The sequence below is a fragment of the Adelges cooleyi genome, unplaced genomic scaffold, assembly GCF_023614345.1.
Source record: "Adelges cooleyi isolate 19-005CV unplaced genomic scaffold, UGA_ACOO_1.1 ACOO_flye_CR_arks_rails_tigmint_CR_PRNA_9, whole genome shotgun sequence".
Classification (NCBI taxonomy): Eukaryota; Metazoa; Arthropoda; class Insecta; order Hemiptera; family Adelgidae; genus Adelges; species Adelges cooleyi.
The window spans coordinates 1,772,473-1,797,530 of NW_026096579.1; the positions used below are offsets into that span (position 1 = coordinate 1,772,473).

Below are 25,058 nucleotides of genomic sequence, written 5' to 3' on the forward strand. Positions count from 1 at the left end.
GTTTTCTCGGTGTGTGTGTGTGTTTTTTTTCTGTCGATGATTTTCAAAAAAGGTTCAACCCGACCACCGTTCGCGCGCTGCAATTTGATTCTGTGTTTATTTTTGTGACTTTTGGTGTACCGTATACGGACGGAATAAATCGACTTTGCCTACGAGCGGTCACGGTCGCAGAGGGCGGACACAGAACGGGTCCGCGGAACCGGACGACATTTTATATATTTTCTACTCGGGAATACCACGTCCGCCCGTTGGATATTCACGTCACGTTCGCCGCTGTAGAAGATAGCAGACAGAAAAATCTCCTCAATATCCTGTCCTACGGCAATTCCCCGCGTTTTTCCGCACCCTTGCGCCCCAAAAATTAACCACTTTCCTTTTGGCCCTTTTCCATCACCTCGCGTCCGCCCCCGCCACTCCCTCGACGCCGCCGCACTATCCGTCTTACACAGAAAAACCAATATAAGGCTTTGTGCGGCACCAAACGTGTATATATATCTATATATATATATTTATTGTGTACACAGTGTATACACAATCGGAATCCTTTATACAATATATGTATTACGACCAAAACTGATTCCACGGCGTCCGCGAACAATAATTATTATTGTTATTTCCCATCAACGGCGGGTAACGTTTATTTCCGAGGTAGGTTTTCGCGTTTTAATACTCAATAATAGCCCGTCACCGACTCGAGCCGGACTAGCGGAAGGCTCCAGATTACTACTATTCCAAGTCAGAACGTGTCTCGAAACGTGTACTACAAAAAAAGTTGAGAGAGTCGGGCGAAATCACGATTTACAGGACTTTTATTTAACGCTGAAATGCGTTATCTTTCAAAATTGCATATCTAAACTTATACTTTAATCTTAAAAATTTGATATTTCTAAGCGTTTTGCCACGGGAAAAAAAATACATAGTTGGCCCAACTAAAGTTATGATTAATATAGGGACACAATAAATATAAATATAAATAAAAAACACAATTTCTAATTGGAATAACTACATACATATTTGGTCCAACTAAATGTAAATGTGCTTTAACCTAATATTTAATTCGCCCAACTATTTATTTAGTTATTCCGACTAGATATTAATCGTGTCCCTATTATATTAACCATAATTTTAATTGGACCAACTATGTATTTTTTTCTTTGTGGTTAGTGGCGTTAAAAATTCTGTTGAGTCGAACGGTGAGACAAATTTATCATAGGAGAATGGAGGTGGCTTATTTGCCGGCCACAGCTCATTGTGTTGAAGCACAGTGGTACAGTGTCCCTGCCGACACTGATTCGCGTTGCTGGGCCGTTCGCATACATCTTCGGGGAGGTTTATTTTTTAAACGACAAATTATTTAGATGATATTTTACACCGCTATACCTGGCGCAGCGACGACGAACTTACTCGGCAGTAGCATATTTTTGTGCTGTTAAAAACATTATCTCTCCACCGTGCCGTCGCCGACCTCTTCGAGCGGTCGGCATCTGTATTAAAAGGCGACAGTATAAATAATGTTCACATTGCGGTCGTAAATAATTTAGAGTTCTAAACACGTCGTCCAGTAAAACTAATGGCATACCCTTACTGCATTAACTATATTACAATGTTATTGAACGCGTAATACAGGGATAGCGGCCACGCGGTATATCCGAAATAAATTACCAACATAATTGTTATGGAACACTTAAAAAATTCGCTTAAGGCACGGCCGCGACCCAAGTGTCGTAAGTCTCGGCGAGCTGACGGTTTTATATTTAATCGACGGCTAATGATAACGCAGCGTTACTCAAAGCTTAACAACAGCATAGACTCTACCGGAGTTAAAAAAAATAAACCAACTACTCTCTATGGCTGTTACACGTAGTGGTTGATATAGTATGGGTTTCTACTGCACGGCCACTATAGCACACAGTACAACTCATTAGTAGCGTTCTTAATCAATTCAAATTGCTTCGAAATTAAAATGCCGATGTAATACACAAACCATAACGACGCTTGACTAATAATAATAAAGATTAATGTCATATTATTGGTTATGTATAATACCATGTTAATTTGTATCGTCACTTCTCCATCAGCTATGCATATTATGTATAATATATTGAAAAAATGTATGTATGTTTCACTAACTAAGGACATCGTTCACAGAAACCAAACCGGTTTTTCGTTTGTCGTCGCTGTATTTGCTTGTCTTTTTTCTTCTTCTAGAGTGTAATGAAACATTTTTATTTATACATAATGCAGCTCGTACCTAAATTTGCTTCAATTCACGTTCACAATAGCCGGATAAACATAACACCCGTGTGCAAATTATCTTCGTATAACTAAAATAAAAATCTGTACAGAGCCGGCAATGTAATTAATTAGCCCTGAAACTCATTAAGGGACTTGGCGGGGCAATGCGGAAAATTATCGGCAACAAGGACTCGGTCGGTTAAAAGGACCTTTAAGTACCATTTTAATTCCCTTTGAATTTTTCAGCCTTAGGACAAAAAAGGATATTCCCTTTTTCAAAATGTGTGCATGTGGTTTTTGTGAATAGATTCGAAAACAAAAACACGACCATTTATTATTAGACCTCTGACCAGTGAAACGTATTATTTCTCCATTAAGTTTCCATTCAGAAATTAGCAATGTGAACCTTAATCAGCCCCTTCCACAATGTTGCTTTTTTTTGTTTTTTCAATTTAAAAGTTTACTTGACAAGGCGTGACAATTAGTCAGCCACTAGCGTGGCGTTAAGTGAAAATATAACGCAAAATAAAGATTATTTTATAATGCTAACTAATGAATTTATTATAGACTGTCGTGGGTTTTACTGTAAATAATATAAGCTGTAAAATAGTATCTTTAATTATTTATCGCAATCAATGAAAGTCATTTTAGATAGTCGTTAAAACACTTTTTTAAATTTAATGACAGTCTATAAGTACTTACAAATTAATTTATTTGACTTAAATTGTGTCGGAAAAATTGCAAACTTTAATTTCTTTCTTTAGCGAGGTCACTACTTCTCTTTATTCTTTAAAAATCTAAAGTAATTTCCAAACGCTATTTTTTTTATAATTATTACTACATTTTGTGGTATAAATAATTTATTTTTTGCATAATATTATAAACCGCGGGTTCCATATTTTTCTGACGTCTAACGTCGTTTTCAGAAGTCTTGTCAAAATTTTAACATTGATCGAGAATTTGTAAAAAAAAAAAAACAAACCATAATACAAATTTTAACGCGCGACCTTTCTATAAAGCAGACTTAATTTGTAAATAAGTTACTTATGAAAATATAATACCACGTTCAGACGAACAAAACAAATCATAACTAATATTATTTCAGTCTAAGTGGATAAAGTGATTTGTGTACGTTATATATTTTTATGAATGTAAACAAAATATCTTTTAGATTATCATCTTGCAATTGGGAATTAAACATGTTTTACAATATCAAATCATTTTTCGATTTCTCGATTTGAAAAATAAATAAACGAGTTACAAAAAAAAAAGCATTGTTATAATGCAAACCACTAATTATTTTCTTTAGAAATATTTATAATCGTTGGATTTACCCTTTTTTTTAATTTTAGTTGATTTTAGTTGATTTTGTTATGATTTGTTTTTAACCTACTACTTTGTATTCGATTAATAACACCAAAATTATTTGTTGAAAATAATAATCAATGGCCTGTTTTTAAAGTTGAACAAATACTTCTTTAGTTATGAATGTTTTAAAATTCAGGTGAAAAAATTAGCTGTTGAATAAAGCGGGGAGTCAAAAGTAATATTATTCTGTACCTCGCCTGTGTAGTCATCATTTGTCTTTTGTTTTTAAAGAGAATAATAAAAAAAGTTTTAAGACTTTGTAGAAAAGAAGGTAATAATTTAGAAAAATATAAAGCATTATTATATAGAATCGAAATGTGCCTTACTGAGATATTGTAAGAAAAAAGATTAACAATATATTTTGTATTAAAATTAGTGTTAAAATATGTATTTAATCAATCTGGATGTTCTGTATCCGTAACTTCTGTGGAATAATATTTAGAATGATAATATTGAGAATGATAAAAATACATATATTATTTTGATTTGTGTAGGTAGGTATATTTTATTCGGTTTCATTAAATGTAAGTTATATCGGTAAAACAAAAACTCAACAATAATAATAGACAATGTACATAAGACACATTTATGTTTAAACAAAATTAATGTTTTAACTAAATTTTGTTTAATGGTACCCGTCGTTTAATCTCCGACCAAACTAAGTTTTTAAACAAAGTAAATAAATTCCACCTGAAATAACACTGGTGGAAAATTTAATTAACTTTTTCCTTGTTTGAGTAATTTCACAACTATATTAAAGTTATAATATTAAAAATTCCACAACACCATTTACTCGGTAAAAAAAACGTGACCAACACTCTTGGCTCGTGGAAAACATAATAAATAAATATTCTATGAACTTATAGTTCTAGCGTACTCAAAGCTAGAGCGGCATAATGCGTACGATCCATTTAAACGATTTGTAAATTTGTTAATAACTATATAATTATCTCGAACCGCGCAAAATTCATATTGAACTCGAATAATATTTTTAATATATATATATATATTTTTATATACAGCGTGTTCCAACATGAAAGGTAAGTAATAGGTGATTGGACATCTAGGAAACCCCCAAATAAGCCCCTCGTTTTAATTTTTTCGATAAGACAAAAATTGAAGGTTTCGACAGTTAAGTAAAAAAATAATGGCCTAAAAAAACAAAAAATTATTCCATATTATTCAGTGCAAAATGCTCACCTTAAAAGAGGGGTCACATCATTTTCAGTCTTTTTCAGTCTCTAACTTTTCTCTTATCATTTATTTCTTACCTCTAGTCTCTAACCATTCATCTCTTATCGCTAATATCTTATAATTTATTTCTTATCTCTTGTTTCTAATTATTTATCTCTAATCTCTCATAATTTATCTCTTATCAATTATGTCTTAGCATTTATCTTTTATCACTTATCATTTATTTCTGGTCTTCTTAATCATTTTTTGAGTTAGAGGCCGAAATGGACTGAAACTGATGTGTGACACCTCTTTTAATGTGAGCATTTTGCACTGAACAACAGGGCATACTTTTTTTTTTTGTAAGTCATTTTTTTTTTTTACTTAACTGTCGAAATCTTCAATTTTTGACGGGGGGCTTATTTGGGGGTCCCCCAGATGTCCAATCACCTATTAGTTACCTTTCATGCTGGAACACCCTGTATAAAAAAAATGTTAATATCGTAAAAGATTAAAAATCATAAAAAAACAATGTTTATGTTGGCTTGTTCGACCAATTATTATCGAGAGACGTTTTCCCGCCGTCTGCCGATAAGGTCACTTCTTACATAAAGCATTTACTATAAGCCGCGAGAATGACGATCGAAGTCCGCCGGCCATTCCCGAAAACGTTTTGCGTCCCGGAATGCCAAACGATTAACAGTAAGCCGGCTGCCGGGAGAATTCTTAGGTCACTCTAATCTCTATTGGGTCGTTATTATGAATATAAATTATTTATCCGCAACGGGATCGTTCGACCTGGGTGGCGCGCGATTTTATGCTCTTCCATTTTTGTCGCAATTACTCCACAGTTAAAGTACAACGTTACTGCGCTGCCGCCATCACAGCACAAGTATTATAATATATATACTTGTATATATATATATATATATACATTAGTGCGCGTAATCCCGTTCGATAATCCTGGTCGTTGAGCGCGAAAATCAAAACCCCGTTTTTGTTATTCGTACCGGAATTAAACGCAAGACACCCGTCGGTCGAGGCACCCCCCCCCCTCCCCCCCCCCACCTAAGCCCTGAGCTTTTCGTACCCGAGTGGTGTTTTTATCAGTGATTTGGCTTTGGCGCGGAGACAGGGACCACCGGGAGAAATCGTACAGCCCGGTTGGTTTTTAAACCACAACAATAACAATATCTTTCAACCCGTTCGGGCAAAAAACCGTTTCCCGCTTAATCTCTTGATCCCTATGTAGGCGCGCCGCGTGCCGGCTCGCTGCGTTTTCCCATTTACTTTGTCCGCAAAACCGGAGGATTACCGAAATGAACTTCTGAACGAAAACACCTAGTGTTTGGAAACTCGAAATTAATTTTCTGATATTAACTGTTAGTGCGGGCGCATCCGTCTAGCACAATAGTCACGTGGCCACGTGCCAAACTTTGTCAGAAATCACAACATTTTCTTAGACGCACACGATGCGTGACTAATGGAAAATCTGACTTATCACGCACTTTTGCAACAAATTTGTTGTTTTCCCTGGCAAAAATTTTCTGAAATCTATGTGTCTAAATCGAATAAATCTAATCTAATCTAATAAAAACGTTTGTAAAATAATACATTTGTCAATAAATGTTGTTTGTTATTACAATCACCTTGACACATTCAATTAAATCGGTTCCGTTTATGTAATAGTGGTTTTGACAATTTCCAGGTAGGACTACTCCTGTCATTTTGACTAAATTACTTGCTGCGATGATGTTATTTTTACAATTAACGACTTAAACAAATTAATATGAACATATTTTAGAGCAATATTATATTTTAACCAAATATTATCATTTTATTATGTTTTGTAACATCCATTTTTTTTTAATTTTTACCTCGGGTTCGTCGTGTTAGTTTAGTACAAACAAATTTAAACAATATTTTTGGATGGATTTAATATATTTTACATATTATTTTTAAAGTTTCCAGACTCGAGCTATGAGAAGATAAGTAAATAAAGTAATAATATTCCTTTATTAATGTGTATATACTTGAATGTATCATAAGAAACTCGTTTTAGTAGATTATGAATATCGAAACAACGGAATGAGGCAATTTTACGTTAGCCGTTTCAAATTTAAATTCACATAAGCGTGGCAGAAAATTGTAAACGATATCTATATTTGGTGTCGTTTAACCTTTTCCTATCTGATTAAAAATAGCAGTTGCCTCTTAACCAATTATAGTTCAACAAATATATGTTTTGTTATACGGCAAAGTTCGATTTGGAAAAAGGAAAAAGTTGAAAACGAATGCCACAAAAGAGAGAACAACTGGGGGGGGGGGGTTCCCAGAGTTTTTATTAAATTCCACGCGACGCCTATTTTTTTTCAAATGAACTTTTAAACTCGGTTACCAAAACTCAAATACTTCAAAACAAGTAAATATAGAATTTATACCACGAGTAATATTTTTTTTAATGTAGAACCATTTCATAAAAATAAAAAAAAGGATCAATAACTATGGTATTTACTATGTTATTTAAACAGTGGTGTTTTTCCCCTATAATTTTAGTTCTACTGCAATGCGATCGTTCTTCTTGGAGCGCATTTATTTTGCACACGTCCTGTTTGTTTTCGAAACAATGCACTGCGTTTGTGGTCGCCGCCCGTTTGTCTAACCGCATAATGTTAACGGGGTAAAGTGTATTTAAATGTTCTCTCCTATGTACATAATAATTAATATTATATACCTCTATTGATTTTATATCTCGAGGCAGAGCCCAATTTCTCAACGGTAAAATGAAAAACAAACATTTTCAATACGGAAAATTGAACGCGAATTCAAACTTTAAGTAGTTGTCTTGCTTTTTTGAACGTGACTTATTCGATATTTCGTATCACGGTAAAATATCTTTAAAGTATTGACAAAACTGCATGGTTATATAATCCATACAAAAGTAATCCTATCAACAGCTCATCCTGGATAATAAAAAAAATGGATGCACCCAAATTGATATATACTGTTATGGGTTTCAAGAACAGTAATTAATGTGGCGCGTTCTGAGAAGTCATAGCTTAAGTTTAAATATTACTAACTGAGCTTTTTATCTCTCCTGACATAAATTTGACGATATCTTATTATAATGGATCATAAGATGGATTTTCTACGATTTATCTTAAAAGGTTTAATGTTCTGATAATCTGAAAACCATAATTTTGGAAAATTGTGAAAAAAAAAATTATCGTTTAGCCAAAACGTTATATAGTGGTATAGTTTTTTTACAAAACGTTATTCACTATAAAAAAAATTTTAAGAATATTAAATTTGATAACATATTATGGTTTTACTTTTTTTATGTACTTATTGGTTATTTGAATTTGTTACATATCAAAGTGTAAAATATTATTGTTCTATTCTGATTCTGACTATAGATTTAAATCAAGTCCTCCTTATGAATAACCAAACAAAATTATTGGTTTTTTTGCAGTTTTTCGCATATACATAGTAAGAGAAACAGTTAAAACTTAAAAATACCTTTGTACGAATTATGAATGGTTTAAATACATTTTCTTCTTGTTGAGGATTAAACTCTATAATATTACACTCACCTTAAACGTCAGACTCACATCATCTCCGTCGCTTTTATCTTTAATCTGCGTAAAGAACTTGTTATCAACTTAATATTGAACCATTTTAGCTTATAGCTGGTGCTTTATAAATTTCAAAGCGATAAGTTTGAATGACGGAATTCTTATTAGTGGAACCCTCTTTTAGCCTTTATACTCGCTCTTTTTACAACGTAAACTCAATTAGTTGTTAGGAAATATTTACACGATACTGTATTTTGCTAATAACAAGCATACAAAAGTTTACTGAACACTGTCAATCACACAATATAGATGTTAACGTCGTCAGCAGCCGTACGTTGTTATATTTCATAAACCTTAATTGACTTAATATACTTGTAACCGATAGCAACAATAATTCTATTATTGTTATTTTACATATTAATACTGAAGTAATATATATTCAAGCGAATGATTTATTGTGATATCTCCTTGGAATGTGTCCGCAATATTGTATTAAGGTAGGTAGGTAGGTGGTACTTAATAAGTTTTGAATAACTAATGACTGTAATCATTTATCGAAATGAATTTCAAACTCCCGCCGTCTATTTAACTCTAATGAGAACGACCCATAAACAAGCTGTAGCCGACTACTAATCACAGAACATTAATTTAATCAAACCGGCAATGCAATTTACTCGAATTCAACTTAAATAACTATTTAGTACAGTATTTAACGGATACAAATCTACAGTTATAAAATATTTATAAAAGCAAGCTGCAGTTTTTATAAAACTGTTTAAAAAAAAATTGTACTATTTGGAACAAATATTTGAATATAGGTACATTTTTAACTATCTTTACCTATGTATATGTTGTGTAGGTCTTACAAATTGAAAATTTAAACTCATTTAATATCACAGATAACAGATAACACATTATCTAATACTAAATAGTTGTCATACTTAATAATTACATAGGTACATACAGTATTTTATATGTAACATTATAGTTATAGTACTTAATAATTTAAACTATTGTCTGATAGTATAATACAAAATACATGTAAATTAGAGCTTATTTTTATTTTTGAAAGTCTGAAAATCTATGTTGTCTAATTATCAATTCATAGTTACACGCTGTACTCATGATAAAAATATTAAGTATCATCAAAATCACAATAAACAAATACCATCAAATAACACTAATATTATGCATGTATATGTTATAGGAACACTAGACCTGCCGTTAGAAAGATTTTCAGATATTACAAATTATTTAAATAAGGAATGCAAAAGTTAAAATATTTTGTCTTCTTTACTAGTATGGTTCTATGCGTCCATAACAAGACTAAAGAGATTTAAAGTTTCAAAGAAAATGTATTTATGTAAATTTAGTGGTTATAACCTAAAAAGATAATTTGAAATAAAAAAATGAACAGAGATATTTTTTTTTGTACAGTATTAAAGCTGTTAAAGTGCAAATTTATTCCTAAAGACGGCCCGAGCAGTTAATGCGCCAATTTAGACTCATCTTAAAAATGTTTCTAAAACCATTTTCCCTTATGTTTAAGGTTTTAAAAGTAATAGGTAGTTTAACTTTTTTTATTATAAAAATGTTTTAATTTTAATATCAATGTTATTTTTTTTTAGATTATACAAAACTGCTAACAGATGAGGAAAAACTGTAAAAACTCAGTATCTAGACAATGCGTGCGCATTAAATGCATAATAATATAATAATTGTGCTAGTGTTATCTAGCAGTTGTCAATAACCATTTTTGATAAAGGCCTTCGGGTCGTCTTATATGATAACTATATTGTTATGCGCTGATGGCGGAATAAAAAGTAAACAAAAACAAATACGAATTCAATAAAAAAAAATCGTTGCAATTCGCCACATGTGTGCGTTACTATAGTTATTGAAATAATATTATCGCAAGATACACCTATACGCAGTAAAAACATATTATCTAAAGTAAACAACATCTATACACTGTGCGTTGAATCCGATACGACAGCTTTACAGTTATGAATAACAATCATAAACCATAAAAATACTATCATTATGATCGGACGAAGTTCGAATAGAGCATCCGGAACTGCGACGCATTTCGCAATTACTTATCTCACAAAAAAAAAAAAAAAACACTAACGCTCACTTAAACTGTCGTGAATTTCTTGTGAGAACTTTTTTTTTTTTAACCCGAGCTCGAAAATCAGGACCAAAATGTGCGTTAATGTACATTATTTCGGCGTATTGTTTTTACTACACCAGCATTGAATACTAATCACGGTGTGATGTGTGTTAATGTATACACCTAGCCAGCAGCTACCGAGCATATTATACTGGTATTAATTTTTAATGGTATAGAAAAAGGCTAATGCGTTGTAAAATAGCGCGTGTTAACAGCATAATAGAAACACAAAGTGTGCGTTAAAAACAACGTCATTTACCGTTAAAAAAAAAAACGCTATTGTACGGAGTGGCCGAATGAATAACAATTTATAATACACACTTAATCAATAACTAGCTCGTCAACTGTACAATTAACGGAAACGAAAATAATGAAAACGCACGAATAAACATTTGCCGATTACAATAATAATTACATCAAATATAACCAATTTGTAAATTATTGATTTTATGCGACCTGTATATTTGGACTTTATTGACTATTATTCGGTAATATTCGCAAAAATTCAATTAAAATCACAACACGCTTGATGCAGATACAAACGCACTTCTAACAATCTCGGCTTGTGTTTTTAGAAAATTACAACATGTTCTATCCGGAATCAAAACCGTAAATATACTATGAAATATGAATATACAATATCCGTTCGAAACGTTAATAAATTACTTTTATGCAAGTTTAGTGAAAAAAAAAATAAAATATGGTTCTAACACAAATTTCCAAACATCGGTTCTGTTTGTCTTGCACATTATCCAATATTGCTAGCTGTAATTTCATAAAAACGAACTGTACAGTTTTTTTTTTTTTTAATTCTCAAAGTATCTAGCAAAGCGTTGTTGAAAAATACGCAGGCTACAAAATAAACAAAGCATCATTATTAGATTATGATAATGCACACATAGATAAAATATTTGCGTTTTATATCAGCAAACTTTCAACGTCCCTTTGCCACTATATTTACATTTAATTATACGAATTTTGCGCTGTTTCAGCTCTACTGGACCCATTGCCGTCGTCATGCGGTATAACAATGCAATCGATGTGGCTCAAAGGCGTTTACCAAAGAACAGTTGTTAAAGATCGACCCTCGGCCCTTTTCCCGACCATAATGTAATCGAGGGTACTACCGCAAACATAAAAGTTTAAATAGCCTATTAAGACGTCTACGAAAATATTTTTATTACTTCGCCCAAGGGTGACATAATGTGTTAAAGATCAATACATAGTATCAGCAGCACAATTTAAGTTCAATGTCGTACATAATTAGATAATGAAAATCTAGTGTTTATCGCGCTATTAACGTCGAAATTGAAAATCCAAAAAAATGTTTTTTTTTTTGTGTTATTAAAAAATAACTTCATATTATCCTTTTCTTCGTACAACTGTTCAGTTTATTTCTATTAAATATATTTTATACAATAATATGCACTGTGTAAGGCATTAAGTTGTAAACTGTCGTGGTGATTAATATACGTCAGTCGTATTGGGTGGTTTTAGATGGGTAAGTTAAAAAAAAAATACTATATTTTAGAATAATTAAAATAAACAAACAGAAATAGCCAAATAATATAATATTGTTTTTTTTTAATTACACATCAAACTTAAATAAAACCAAGTCGGTCGCATTTGATTGTCAACCGGAAAATGTCGTCATGGTGAATGCCCTAAACTCTTTTTAGTGCGAAATTGCGAAAAATAGTTTTGTCAAAGATATTATTTATGGATCGTAATTTGATCAATTTATATATTATTATTTTTATAATATTTTGTGCTCTTGTATGATGGACGTAGGACATATTTTAAGTCAAAGTCAAAGTGTTCCTTATACATAATGCGATTAGATTTTCTGAATAATTATCCAAGTGCTGAGATTTGAGTGTGGGGAAACATATTATTATATTTTGCTGTTCCCGCCCAAATGATTGTGGAAACTGCCCTTTACACAGTACACAAACAAGGGGCGCCTTCTTGTGTGCTCGTTACACAACTTATGTCTCTTAAATCATTTTAAGTCGTTTCTGCACACGTGAAAATGACATTCAACATTTTAACCGGGACTACTATGTGTAATGCACACCTATTTTTGTTATTTCGAAGAAAGGCCGTTGTAATGTATGTGTGTGTATATATATAGTAAAATGTGTACCGAAGTCACCATGCCGTCTTTTCACTCACAGCCTTTTCGTGTTAGGTACAGCTGAACAGTTCAAACTAAAAACGTTATAGTGCTATACAAAACCGGAAATCTACAATAAACGTATGCATATATTTTTTTTTTTTTTTTGTAGATACTATAAGGTACAATATAATAATGAAATATCTTTGCTTCGACCGTTGCACGGAGGCGTATCGCCGTCACTGTTGCGTTTGGTAAGATATTTGATAAAAACCTTAACATAATACGCGCGGCGTCAGCCGACAAAGTGTATGTACTTGGACTGTGCTTCAAACGGCACGGCTTGTAACTCACTTAAACGACTGCCTGCATAACATGTCTCTGTAGCGGATTTTGGACTTTGCAATCAAAACTTCTATGGCTACACGACGCAGCATAATACAATTATAAACTAAACTGTAACCATTACTGATTAGTGTAGACTGTTACATGTTGATAGTTTCACCAGAGACGGTAGAAACGCCTGGGGGGGCTCTGCGACCAATAATTTATCGATCGGTCGTCGGCTGTTAAGTTTCATTCTCAATCGAAATGGAAGTGTACTAAATAATTTTTAGTTCGGAGGAACAAGATAAATGATTAAACAATCACAACCTCGTCCGTGTTCATTGGCTAATATTATGGCCCGAGGTCAATAGAAACACGAAACAATGGTTCCCGACGAATACTACTCGGTTTGTTTTTTTTTTTCGTTTTGTTGCCGAGATTATTATTCTTCGGAGACGTTTTGTGTTGAGAATAAAAAGAAAAAAAAATATTATTCCAACCGTTAGGCAAGTTTGAAACATTTTGTCGAGTTCTCGCAAAAACTGTGTCTGTATTGCTATGTGTTGTACCGGGATTCCGTTGACTTCCGCATAATAAAAATACCTTTTCAGCTCGAATAGCTACGCGGTAAAATACATATTTTTATATTTACTATGGTTATTGGGGCTTACACGTGTAGATTTATTTAAAATATGATTATTGTACCACCACTATTGATCATGTCATACACAATAGTAGGATATTTATATTTTAACACCTTCCGCCGGTGGCTTTATACATATTTATATGTAGCTTTGATACTTGTATACTATCCACAGATTTGTCTTTGAGAAATGATAGAATCTCGTGGGGGGAAAATGTATAGTGATTATTAGATGCATTAATAAGAAAGAAACCCCCGTAAAACTATTCTAAAACTGTATGTTGATTTTTAAAATTTTCCATGATAAAAAGTCCTAATTAAAACCCGAGAAAGGGGTATAAAGGATAAGTCAAGAGTTATTAAAATCCATAGACATTTTTTACTGTTTTTTGCTCTTTAACACACTTTGAATTTTGTTCTTTACATTTTACTTTTCCAGTATATTTTACACGCCAATTTACTTAATGAATTCCAACGTCTACGTAGAAGTTATCAAGTAAATTAATGCACCGACCAACGGCTAACGATCATGTACCTACTTAACATTTTACGTTTATTCAAAAGAAAAAGGTTTATTATGGTAAAAAGAAGGTTTTTAATTTTTTTCGAAGAATTAGCGATTCGAGTGAAAATATAATAACACTGAAGAAATAAAGAACAAACTTCAAGTTGTATCTTTAATAGGATGAAAAACGCATTTTTGACAAGCCATAATAATAATTATAAAAGAATACTTTTTTATTTTCATTATAGGTTCAATATATTTTAATGTATATTTTATACAAATATTAGCCTTGGCGTGTATTACTTTTGTTTTGAATTGTTACATGACTATGCAAAACCAGTAAAAAGCAACAATATTATTTAACACGGTACTATGATTTACATGAGAAATTATGTCAATTAGCGATGAAAATTACTTTTAGCTTGCAGTATATTAATAACAAAATATATCTACATAATTAAGTATAATAATACAATGGTCTATTTTATTTTTTAATTCAATTATAAGTTTCAATAGCATAGATGGGTACTACGGCGGCCTATACGTTATTAAAACTTAATAACCATGGAAAATTATTGGGGATAATAATACTGGGAATAGGTATAATATTGTTAAAATTACTAATAGGGCTACCCTTTGATTTAGTTTTCACAAAAGAGTGCGGTTATAATATTGGATTTGTGCAAAGCCTATGCGCTTATATTTTGTAGCGTTCATTGGTAACTCATGTTAACACATACATCTATTTATTAAAAATGTACTACATAAAGCCTAAATTATTATCGGATTGTTTCCGAGTTACGACAATTACACGAGTGTTGAATTTGACATTGGCCGAACCTAGCCGTCAATGTGCACTAATATATATATAAATGTTTTTTTTTTACAATTAGAAAAATAAAATGTAGTAAAAAATTGAATAAGAAAATGTAGGGACAAATATGCACAGTCAATAGGACAACGAGACGGTAGGGGGCGTCCAGTCACACTGCTTCGACTTATTTTATTGTGTATTTTTTTCTTCTGGTAGGTCACGTGACCAATTTGACAAATTTAACTTATTAGAAAGATTATCCGGGAAGAAAGATTAGACATCAGTGGATTCGGATGATTTATAGTATTAGATTTGGAATAATGTTTTACAGTAGAGTACATGTAACGGAGCATTAGTCGATAAACGAATTGATTGGAAGGGGATTGAAATAAGTGTAGGTTTGAGGTTTTCGAATAAATGTATTGTCAAAAGAGATGTGTGAATGGCGAAGACACGTATTAGGTTTTTGCGGTTAAGGGTTTATTTTATAATAGTATATAACCCCGCAAGGGTCGTTTGAGTTTTTTTTTTTTTTTTAGATCAAGACGTCCGGAGGAGTTATGAAGTTTTTAATCTGGGAGATATTTTTTTTTGTCGGTTTCGACGAGATGTGTGTGCACTGCTGTGTGTTTAACGTTTGTAATATTTTCACTCACCTATTCCCACGGCTGCGGACACTAGGATCGCCGACACCGTGACCACACACCGGCAGGTCGTTTGCCACCGGCGGGACGCCATATAGAACAGACCGCGATATTTAAACGGTTTTTTTAAAAAAAAATTTTTAATTATTATTGTTATGCGTACGTTAGTTTTGCGCAATATTAATTGTCGTCATCGATTCCCGGCGTTATCGGCGGCAATCGTCCTGTGGGAAACACGGGGGACACGCTCGACAGTCATCCGGCAACGGCGGCGCACTTGGTACTCTCCATGCTTTTAGGGACCATTTCGGCGGCAACAGAGGGATAAAGAACAGACGTCGCCGCCGCCGCTGCCGCCGCCCTGCCATCTGACGGCTGACGTCGACACGCTAACGTTTTCTATAGGAAATCGATTTTTATTCTAATTATTATAATTACCCGAGTAATTACATTTTAATTGAGTATTAAATTCAACGGAAGCATCGAGAACAATATATATAAAAAAAAAAAACTATAATCGCTCATCCGACGCGGTTAAACCGACGCCAAAATATCGCAAAGTATACGATATTTTTTCGCCGTTTATTCATTTTTTTTTTTTTTAAATAAAGAAAGAAATAACGGCGGAAAAATAAAAAATATACAATAATAGAAGCAAGTTGCTTCAAGCAACGATAACAACGGCGACGAAGTCTATATGAATAATATTTTATTTTTTTAAGTGATTTCCATATAAAGCACTAGGAATTTTGTTTTGTTTTTTTTTTAAAAACCTATTTTCTTTTCCACTCACAAACCGTTTAATTTTCTACACGTTCGCCCTTCACCCCCCCCCCCCCCAACGGCGTAGCAACGAAAACGGCAAACTCCCTTTGAAGTTTCAAATTTAATGCGCCGGCCGTTGGTTCTTGTACCTACACAGTTCAGACTTTTAAATTTGCCACAACTCACAAACTAAGAGTCATCAATTTGCACTTTTTATTTTTTCGTACTCACAAAAGATATTTCGCTAAAGGCTAGAACTTTGAGAACAAAAGATTTTTATTAATTAAAACCATCCATTAAATATGATAACGTTTAAAGTTGTCCGTCACTTTTTTTGCCACCCCATCATAATAATATATAATATTAATATTTTTAATCACATAAAAAAAACTGTTGAACTCTAAAGAATTAATTATTCACGTTTGCTTACCGTTATGGAATTCAATTTTTCTATTGATTTTACTGAACTAGCCGTTTAAATACTTTATTATACTACCTTTGACTTTTATTTATTTATTTTTAGGTATTTTGGGCATATTATTAACCATGAAATATAATAATTATTTTTAAATTACTCGGCTGAAAAAAGTGGTACTTACAAAGGATAATTGATTAAGGATAACACACTCATATTCTCTTAAAATAATTGCAATTTTATAGTTTTTCTTTTAGGAGACACTTTAGAAGATGTTGTTTTACAATAAGAGGGGAGTGGGAGTGTAATAGATTAAAGCTCGCAGATAAAAATAATTTTACAATCTACCCTTCCTCTCGTCATAAATTTAAATCTTTAATAACTTTAAAAGTAAACATCCGAAAACGGTTATCGACCAGTTAAAATTGTGAGCAAAATATTCTTATTAAGTTAATAAAATATATACGTCACTATTTAAGTTTCACAAGTTGATAGAGATCTGAAAAAAAATGAAAATATTTAGTAATTTAATGATTTTGTAAAATAACGTAAACAAAAATTTTTTCAAGAAGAAACACTACAAAATTGCAATGTTTTTAATTGATATTGAGTGTCTTATCATTAATGAATCACCCTGTATTGTTGAAAATAATATAAGACTGTTAAAATACATTCGTAAAGACAAAATTTAAAATAGTATTTTATACACTCCAGTAATAATTGTTTACCTTGATTTGAACGTAAGCTCTACGGGTTGCAGTTGGTGTCAAAATGAAAACGGGAATTGACATCTAGGGTCTTTGAAAAGCGTGTGTAATATGTCAAGAGATGTACTTGAAAATCCCAGTCTGAGACGTTTGCAAACCGACACGTATGATTGTATCTCCTTAGTTCAAAAACAAGTTGTTTGTCCTATTCACTACGTGCATTAAAATAATATGTAGTTTTTTTTTCACGGTTTGAGATTTATCTTATATTTTTTTACACGTGCTATTTCGTATTCTCATTTAACACGGTAGGTTATTAGCGGTTGTATTTATTAAAAATCACAGCCCAATATTAAACGGTTATACTGTGATACAAAAAGAGCAACATCAACACTTTGTACGTACAATAATAATTATTATTATAACAGCTAATACGCCAACAAACGCTGTGCAAACGATTGTTTTTATCAAACCGTCTATGCGCGTCAATGAACCCTCAGGGGGCTCTCGTTGAGTGTTGTTTTACACATTGCCAATTGCTATTGAACTAAATGTATATTATAAAGAACACTCACAAGTGACTTGAATCTCGTCTAAGCCCGGCATTAATTGAATTCGTCTCGACGCCATGTGTAATGGGCACATTGAAATCAATCTTGGTTTTAGGGACAGAGTTTTGTAATAGATTAATGTGTATGTCTATTGATGATGGAAATTTCGGGCAGTATTTCACGAGGTCTATAAAAAGGAAGAAAATGCCAAGCTGTAAATAAACACTTAAGATGGGTATTAGATGGAATTAATATTTTGCGTCGGTGGTCGTTTTATAGAACACGGGTTTTTCTAAACTGTAATTATACATAATACGTTTTTGATAGAATAACTAATATTTTGTTTTGTAATATTAAATAAGTATAATTTTTAGTTTATACTAATTATGAATTCCCACTTATAATGGTGAACTAAAAAGAATAACGTTGAGACAACTATTTGTTTGCTTTTAAATTAATTTTAGATTGGTGCTTTCTGATTGCACACAAATTTGTATATTATTTTCCATTAATAATGTTATACGATGACTTAAATATAATAAAGTCACATAGATTAGAGGGATAATATAATTCGTGACACAAAATCATAAACTTAACTATGTGCACTAAAAGTGAGTTATGGGATTTTTTATTTCTTTTAGGAAGTTCAGTAACCGCGATGAACTTTGACAAAAATATTATGTAAAAATAATGTTATATTAAATAGATAATAATATTATAATGTTGTTACGCGGCCGTCGTATAAGTGATTATTTTTCTTACGACGAATATTTTTGGTCATAATACGGTAAAAGCAAATCGGTTTCAAATATACAATATACTGAAACTAGCCAATAATTACAACTTATCTGTAAAATAATACCTTTTGCCGGGTAAACAGTAAACGTTACCAAATTCCAGTAGGCAAATCAGTCGCTGATTTATGGATTAATTGTAAGTACTACACGATTTTTAATAACTGTATTAACTAAAAAAACCCTTTTTAATTTTTCGACATTCCAAAGTCGGTACAACACGTGATCAATTTGATGTGTTCACTTGAAGCTATAAAAAAATAATCCACGGGAATTTTGGAGATTTATTAAACACCGTAAAAATGATAATAAATTGGCCGATATAATGTATCTAGAAAATCATCAGGCTGATAACTCAGAATCGATTGCTCATTTATTTAAAAAATATTTTTCTTCTGTATATGCTCCTGCGCGGGATTCTAATCTCATAAATAAAGTTGTAATTGGTATCATCAATTTATTTGAATGCCAATTTTCATTATCGGAAATTTTTCATAGCTTAGAACAGTTAAATGAAGACCCAATACCCGGTCCTGATTTAATACCTGCCTTGTTTTTGAAAAATAGCCGCTATGCTTTAGCTTATCCAATTTGTAGGTTATTCAATTGGTCATTACAGTCTGGTATTTTTCCCGATGCCTGGAAGGTAAGTTATATAATATCACCAATCTGGAAATCGGGAGACCGCTCTTCAGTCTTGAATTATAGACCTATTTCTAAGTTTAGTTCATTACCCAAATTACTGGAAAAGTTAGCTGAACCACAGCTCTCAAATTTAGTAAATCAAAGTTTAATAAGTGAGCAGCATGGGTTTCGACAAAATAAATCTACTAATACAAATCTTGTCCACTTTTATCAGTTCCTAGTGGATAACATAGCCAAAAATCATCAAATTGATACCATATATACAGACATTAGAAAAGCATTTGACACGGTTGACCACAGGACATTGATCAATAAATTAGGCTTAGTTGCTCTTGGTGGTAATATGCTAAAATGGGTATCTTATTATTTGGTTGGTCGATCTCAAATAGTTAAGGTATCTAATACTCTATCAAGTCCTATTTTAGTTAACTCTGGCGTGCCTCAAGGCGGCCATTTATCTCCAATCTTGTTTTTAATCTTCATAAATGATTTAGGTCTGGTTTTTCAGCACTGCACATTTTTATTATTTGCTGATGAACTCAAATTGTTTATGAAAATCAAATCACTTGATGATTTCCGAAGTTACAACAGGATGTTAACAGGTTTATAGTGTGGTGTGAGATAAATGGCTTATCAGTTAACGAAGGCAAATGCAAGCAAATATATTTTTATCGAGGCCACCCATCGGTAGTATGGAACACCAATCAGGCTGGTCTTATCGACAAAATTGAAAAAATCCAAAGAAAATGTATACGTTTTGTGGCACTTGAAATGAATATGAAAGGCCTCTGCGTCTGTACTCATTGCCCCTTGCGGGGCGTTACTCTTATAAATAAATAAATCATACTCTTGTTTATAAAATTCGTTGTCGGTCTATTATTACATTTTATATTTTTTTCGTATTCATTACTTGTTAAGTACAATACAAATGGACTGTTGTTGCAAACTATGATGGTCGCGCCATAGTATTAGTAATTATTTTCGCAATGTCTTGGCAAAGTTATTGAAAAAACTTCAAGTTTCAATTTGAAGAAAAAGAGTTTTTTTTTTTTAGTACGAAAACACATAGTGATCCGTCTTATGTACAAATGTCTTGTACATTGATTCGACTTTGGACACGTTTCAGGCGAATGACAAAATATTTCAACAGATTACATTCGGGTCGACGATTGTCGTCTGCCTGACGAGAGTTTTCGACGGATATTTTTTTTTTTGTTGTTAAAGCAGTTCAATTTATGTCATTTTAATTTCCGTTGCGGGTGGTTTGACGGTTTTTTTTTCTCTTCAAAATTGATTTTAAGGTTCAACGTCGTCGCCGTCTTAGAACCGGTGGGGGATTATTACACGTGACTGCCATTTTCGCCGCAGGTCGGATGAAAGCTAATTAATTCTACGGGCCGTTCCCCGACCGAGGAGGTGTAAAGGTGGACGTGCTCTACCCCTGCGGAACGGCTTTTTCCAATAAACTGAATAGAATTATTGTCGCCGCACGTTGATAAATGATACCGCCGGCCTCTAACAGTAACGGTTCAGATTCCTTATATATATATATATACCGGGACAATCTGTATTCACAATCGACCAAACCGACCTAACCGATGAAGCAAGAACCCCAACACGTCGTGTGTGTCTTGACACGATACGAATTCCGAATTTTTTTTGTCCAAAACGCGTCCACTAAAATTGTGTACTTGCTCTAATTTTTTATTAAAAAAAAAACATACCTGTGCATCAAAGTATTTGCAAACATTATACAAATTATAAGACGAAACGAGCAAGTTATTATATCTCTTAATATCTAATTTATATTCCATTAAAACGAAGCTTGTTTTCTGTGTAATAATAAAAACTTTAAGCCGCAAACTTCGGGGAAAAAAATGAGTAGTCAATTTAAAGTTGTGTCCTTATTTTCACGTCGTACGTAAACTACAACAACATTTTATTTCCGGTAATTTCATATCAGTTCTTAAGAATATTTTGCAAACCGAGACATTAGATCGGTTTAGTTTTATGGTTTATCGCTAACAAGGGACGTGTCAATCGATTTGTTTATTTGGTTAAACAAGTGCAAACAATTTTCAACTTTTAACCTCGTTGTTGACAAAAATTAAAGAATTGTGTAAACTATACAATAATAATAAAACTGATCATCTCGAAATTTGTCGGTAAAGTGGTCAACTTCTTCTCTTGTCAACAACGCTTAGTACTAAAATCATAATTATTTCGATTTGCCATCTGTGGCCAAACACCACAGATTTCAGAATATGTATTTATTTATTATTATTTTTTATTTTGTAGTATTTTTATATGGTTTCTTTTAATTTTACACATAATTCATGATTTACTTATTTTAGGTTTGGTTGAATTTCAACGGAGACTCCCCCTAAATTGGTTCAAAATATATTTTTAAAAAAAAGTGTCAGTTCTTAATTTTGATGTTAAATATAACGCAAGTGCCGCGCAAGCATCAAAATGTGAGTTTATTATAAGATTATTACATGGGTTCATAATCCAGCGGAGAGCTAAATATACAATTTTTTCAAACGTATCTAAGACATTTTTATTTCTCCATATTATTCATAAGAAAAGGAATGTTAACAAAAACCAATTTATTATTCCAAAATATTTCCGGCAGTCGGCACAACAATGTCATGCATAAAAAGGGAAAAATGTATTTTTGTATATTCAGAATATTAGGTAACGCACCATATTATCAAGAGGAATGTCAGTGAATTTCTCTGGATTTTTTTTATTTTTTGTATAAATAATTATTTTATGAAGAAGAATTTTTTTTAGATCTCAAGTGCTATGTGGTACGCATTAAGATCTGAAATTTTAGTGGCCTTTTCTTATCTATTTGAAAGGGCGTCCATATTGAAATTGCGCTAACCCCAAATATGGGTTTAAGAGCTAATGTTACTTTTTTTAACTTTGGCAAATGCACTTTGAATTTTCAATCTTTCTATTAAGGCTGCGTGTTGTCATTTTTTCACAATATAAATAATATTTATAAACACATTTAACAGTCTAATTAATTTTAGTATGTCAAAAATTTACATCGGTCCTTTTGTGAGTAAGCTTCAGCTGTGTGTTATGTCCAAACACCTTAATCTGTACTATTCTAAAGAATACCTTCACACATATATATATATATATATATGTATTATAGTAAAACTTGGTTCGTGCATAATCTATGGAAAAGTTCTGGACACTTCTATGCCGATAAAGTAGTCGATCAGCCGCGATACTTAGAACGAGCGGTCACAAAGAGATTTTATAAATTTAAATAAGGGACGACTAAGTTTTTTTTTTTTTGGAAAAAAAAAGATAAAGTAAATTATGTGTTCGCAGAAAATGTCATTCGGCAGAGTTGTATAAGAGCGTTCATTAATATTGCAACTCGTTAAATTGTACCTTTTCCGTGGTAGAACCTAAAAAAAAAAAAAAACGAAATACGACGTCGCAAACTTGGATAAATATTTAATGTCAATAGCTCAACCTCGTGCCCAATACAAACAAGATGGCACAGGATGTGCAAAAAAAAAAAATATATATATATATATATGGGCTATGGCAGAGAAGTGCTGGTCAATATATATACTCCCCGGTAGAGGTCTGCATTGAGTGTGAATTCGCTGAAGTCGCACAGCTTTTTTTTCAACAATTGTTAGCAATAGGGAAACGGCCGAGTCCCAGTAGTATAGATCACTAAGCTGATGTGCTCTCCCCCCGATGTGCAAATAAAAACTGATACGTATTTTAGGGAAAAACGACCCCGGCAAAAAGTAGAACTATTATTCCGACATTTTAAGAAAAAACTCACATTCTCAACAAAGTAAAAAGAACCACCTCTCGTACAACGTACATTATGTTTATAAGAGAAAATGTCAACTCGAGTGTAGAGTTTAAAATGTTTTCGTTTTATACGAATAAATCCAAACTTAACCAAAAGTTAATAAAATATAATTGTAACACTGTGCTTATTTTTGTTCTACTAAGACCCGTGCTCGGTTTTCATTTTAGTTCTACACTATGCTGTGGTTCTAATTCTAGTTTAAGTAGGTATATTTTCGTTAGCAATATGAATTCTAAAGAATTTATCGAATAGGACTTGTAGTATTTGTATTTTTCTTTTAAATTATACTACATATTAATCGAATTCGATGTAGATTAATGATAATAACATTACAAAACATGGCAGTATAATTTACAACATTTGTAATATTTTTTATTCAAATGTCACTTACCTAAATCACAAAATGTTAGAAATTGCGGTATATTTTTTTTTTTTTTTACTTTTCACAAAGTTATCCAAATGTTATAAATGCGTAATATTTATTAATATGGTATACATTTATAATAACTATGGGTGTAATGTCTAAATAATAATATCTCTCATTGACTTGTTAAAATTGAATTTAGTTATTATTCATGTCAAACTCAAACAAATAGTTTGGATACTTTTTATAGGTACAATGTAACACGTATACCGAGAAAAAAAAATCAAAAGTCTAGTGAATTTTAAAAATATTATATAATACATTTTATGAAATTGAAAGATTTTATTAACGTTTATTTAAAAACTTTGTAATACGTTTTACGTTATATTAAATTTTCAAAACATTTCTTTGCTACTTAGAAAATTTATTGGTTTAAACAGCTTGAATACATATTATCTATATGTTTTCCATTTTAATGAAAAATACATTTTTTTTTAATTTCTCGTAATGATTTTTATTATTTTATGACTCCGCTGGTAAAAAAAAAGCAACTTCATATATAATACTACGTAATTAGCAAATATTAAGAAATATTTTAGATTTTCTTTTTTTATATTCTTGATAAACTAAAGACAGTTTTAGAAGTTACAAAAAAAATAAACAATATGGTAATCATATTAATAATAATACACATATAACAATATTATATACAACATTTTTCCGGCGATCGTAATATTACAGTTGTTCCGGATTGCGGTCAATTTCTCGAATATAGAGCTACACTTTTTGATGGATATATTATTATTAAGACAAACATAACAAAGCAGCCAAATTTATACAGCTGTATACGAAAGTCGCCCACGGCAAATGTGGTTTAGCAATTCGTAAATACACGGTGTGTGTGTTCTTGACGAAGAAATATATTCGGCACAAAATAACTGTACTCAATCTTGGCAGACAAAACCTCCGAGCCCAAGAGAGGGTGAATATCAAAACGTTATGTGCAATCATTTACCCCATAGGTTGCACTGTAATGATATTGTGTATATGTGTGTAGTATCTTTAGTATGACATTAATGGCTTATCGTAAAATAAAATACTAGTCCTCGAAAACACAATCCTTGGATTGATGATCCGTGACCTGTACTTTTGAAGTAATAGCATTGTTTCTCGTGACACAGTCAATTGCAAATAAAAAAAAAAAAATACCAAAAACAAAGATTGTATCTATAAGCCCGGCACGAGGGAGGCAAAGCGGACACACGGTAATAAATTTAACAGTGACCGGATCACTGTAAAACGCTTCGATGCGATTGTATAAGAAACCGTTTTTGGAACCAGCCCGTTGGAAAATTATCCAGAAGACCACCGATTTCGAACGCACCGGC

The 25,058-nt window shown here is 32.1% G+C and overlaps 1 protein-coding gene across 1 annotated transcript in view; it reads right to left on the reverse strand.

Annotated features, from left to right (window-relative positions):
- The window catches only part of LOC126846397 (uncharacterized), an 80,359-nt gene extending 64,508 nt beyond the window's left edge, over nucleotides 1-15,851 (reverse strand). Inside the window, exon 1 of the mRNA XM_050585756.1 lies at nucleotides 15,586-15,851. Coding sequence (XP_050441713.1) covers nucleotides 15,586-15,667 — 82 coding nt within the window. The 5' untranslated portion in view covers nucleotides 15,668-15,851. The remainder of the gene's footprint in view (nucleotides 1-15,585) is intronic.
- Nucleotides 15,852-25,058: the final 9,207 nt, after the last annotated feature.